Source organism: Mercurialis annua, linkage group LG4, assembly GCF_937616625.2.
Source record: "Mercurialis annua linkage group LG4, ddMerAnnu1.2, whole genome shotgun sequence".
NCBI classification, from domain to species: domain Eukaryota; kingdom Viridiplantae; phylum Streptophyta; class Magnoliopsida; order Malpighiales; family Euphorbiaceae; genus Mercurialis; species Mercurialis annua.
In genome coordinates this window covers 35,486,191-35,487,738 of record NC_065573.1, presented here as the reverse complement: position 1 = coordinate 35,487,738, position 1,548 = coordinate 35,486,191, and the positions used below count along the sequence as shown (strand labels likewise).

Genomic DNA, 1,548 nt, shown 5'->3' with positions numbered 1-1,548 from the left:
GATATGACTCGTTTGATACGAAAACGCAAGTTTTGAGTTTTTTTACCAAAAACGGCAAAAATGAGTCATTTGATATTTTGTGCCAAGTTGAGGGGGTGAATTGATCCTTTGTTCATATTCATTTCATGGGCTGGGCTGTTTTCGGGTCAGGGGGTTTGGGGTTACAAATCAAAACTTAATCACTTTGATGTAAGAGTAAACAAAATAAGGGACTATAGCTGTAAATAAACCCTAAATCTAACTTAAAGCTGGTGACCCGAGTTCGAACAGAACAATGCTCTTTACTCAGTGAAATTTCAGAGTTATGTATACTCACTTTGAAGTCGCAGATCACTAAAACCTACTCCAATTTTACCAATCAATGGCTGCTGCCGTATGGAACCGAGCTCGCGTTGCTTCCTCATCTTCTCTCCACTACTACAGACTTCTAGAACCTTCGTCTTGCTCTCGCTCGTCCCTCATCAATTTGTTCCGCAATTTTTCCACCGGTAAATTTTCCGTTTACTTCTTCAATTTTTATTCAGTTTTTTTTTCTTATAAATTATGTTTATGCTTCGTAGTTACATCTTTTGTAATTAAATTACATTTTCAGGATGCAATTTTTTCTTGTTTTTGTTCTCATTTTGTTAGGGTTTGATTGAGGTAAAAATAATAATTAATTGAATTGTATTGTATTGATAGATGTAGCTGATACTCCCTCATTTAAAGAGAATATGATGAAGCAAATGGCTCATCTCGACATCAATTCGCAAGTAGGGACTTGTATGCGCCTTGGTTCCATGCGTATCGGAACATTAATCCATAACATTGAGATGAACCCGGGCCAAGGCGGTAAACTAGTTAGAGCTGCAGGAACTTTTGCTAAGATTATGAAGGAGCCGACGGAGAAGACCTGTTTGGTGAAGCTGCCCTCTGGCGTTGAAAAATTGATTGATTCGCAGTGTCGTGCAACCATAGGTAAGGTGTCTAATGCTAGTCATAATACTCGGAAGCTTAGGAAGGCTGGTCATAGCCGATGGTTGGGTCGAAGACCTGTTGTTCGAGGAGTGGCTATGAATCCTGTAGATCATCCTCACGGTGGAGGTGAGGGTAGGAGTAAAAGTAGTGGGTCCTTTGGAAGGGTGTCGCAAACACCTTGGGGTAAGCCAACTAAATGTGGTAGGAATCAACAAAAGAAGAGGGAGGGTAAGTTTGGTTTGCTGCTGCCGCAGAAATCGAAGGATAAGTCAATTAAACGTCTGCGGTGGCAAGAACAAGAAAGTGCACGTGGCAAATCGAAATGATCTTTCTCTTTGGTGCCTGTTTTTGGCATGCCATGAATTCTCGTCAAGGATGTATTCATGGGCTGGTGTACTATTCACATCTAAGGTGAACTGTTTTTTGGAGTTAAATCTAAACTATTTCGTTAGTTCAATTTTCACCAACTGAAATCTTCCCTATCATTCATCTAAGAATACAAACTCTCTCATTTATGTGCTTTGTTTGCTATTGTTTTGCATTTTGAGTTTTTGAACTCAGTTTTATTTATTACATTAGGCTTCGATGTTA

General features: G+C 39.4%; 1 protein-coding gene across 1 annotated transcript; it reads left to right on the top strand.

The window, feature by feature from the left end:
- Positions 1–282: 282 nt before the first annotated feature.
- Positions 283–1,548, top strand: LOC126676370 (60S ribosomal protein L2, mitochondrial). Its single transcript, XM_050370560.2, has 2 exons — positions 283–488; positions 682–1,548. The coding sequence occupies exons 1-2, from the start codon at positions 362–364 to the stop codon at positions 1,281–1,283; spliced, it is 729 nt and encodes a 242-aa protein (XP_050226517.1). The 5' UTR covers positions 283–361; the 3' UTR covers positions 1,284–1,548.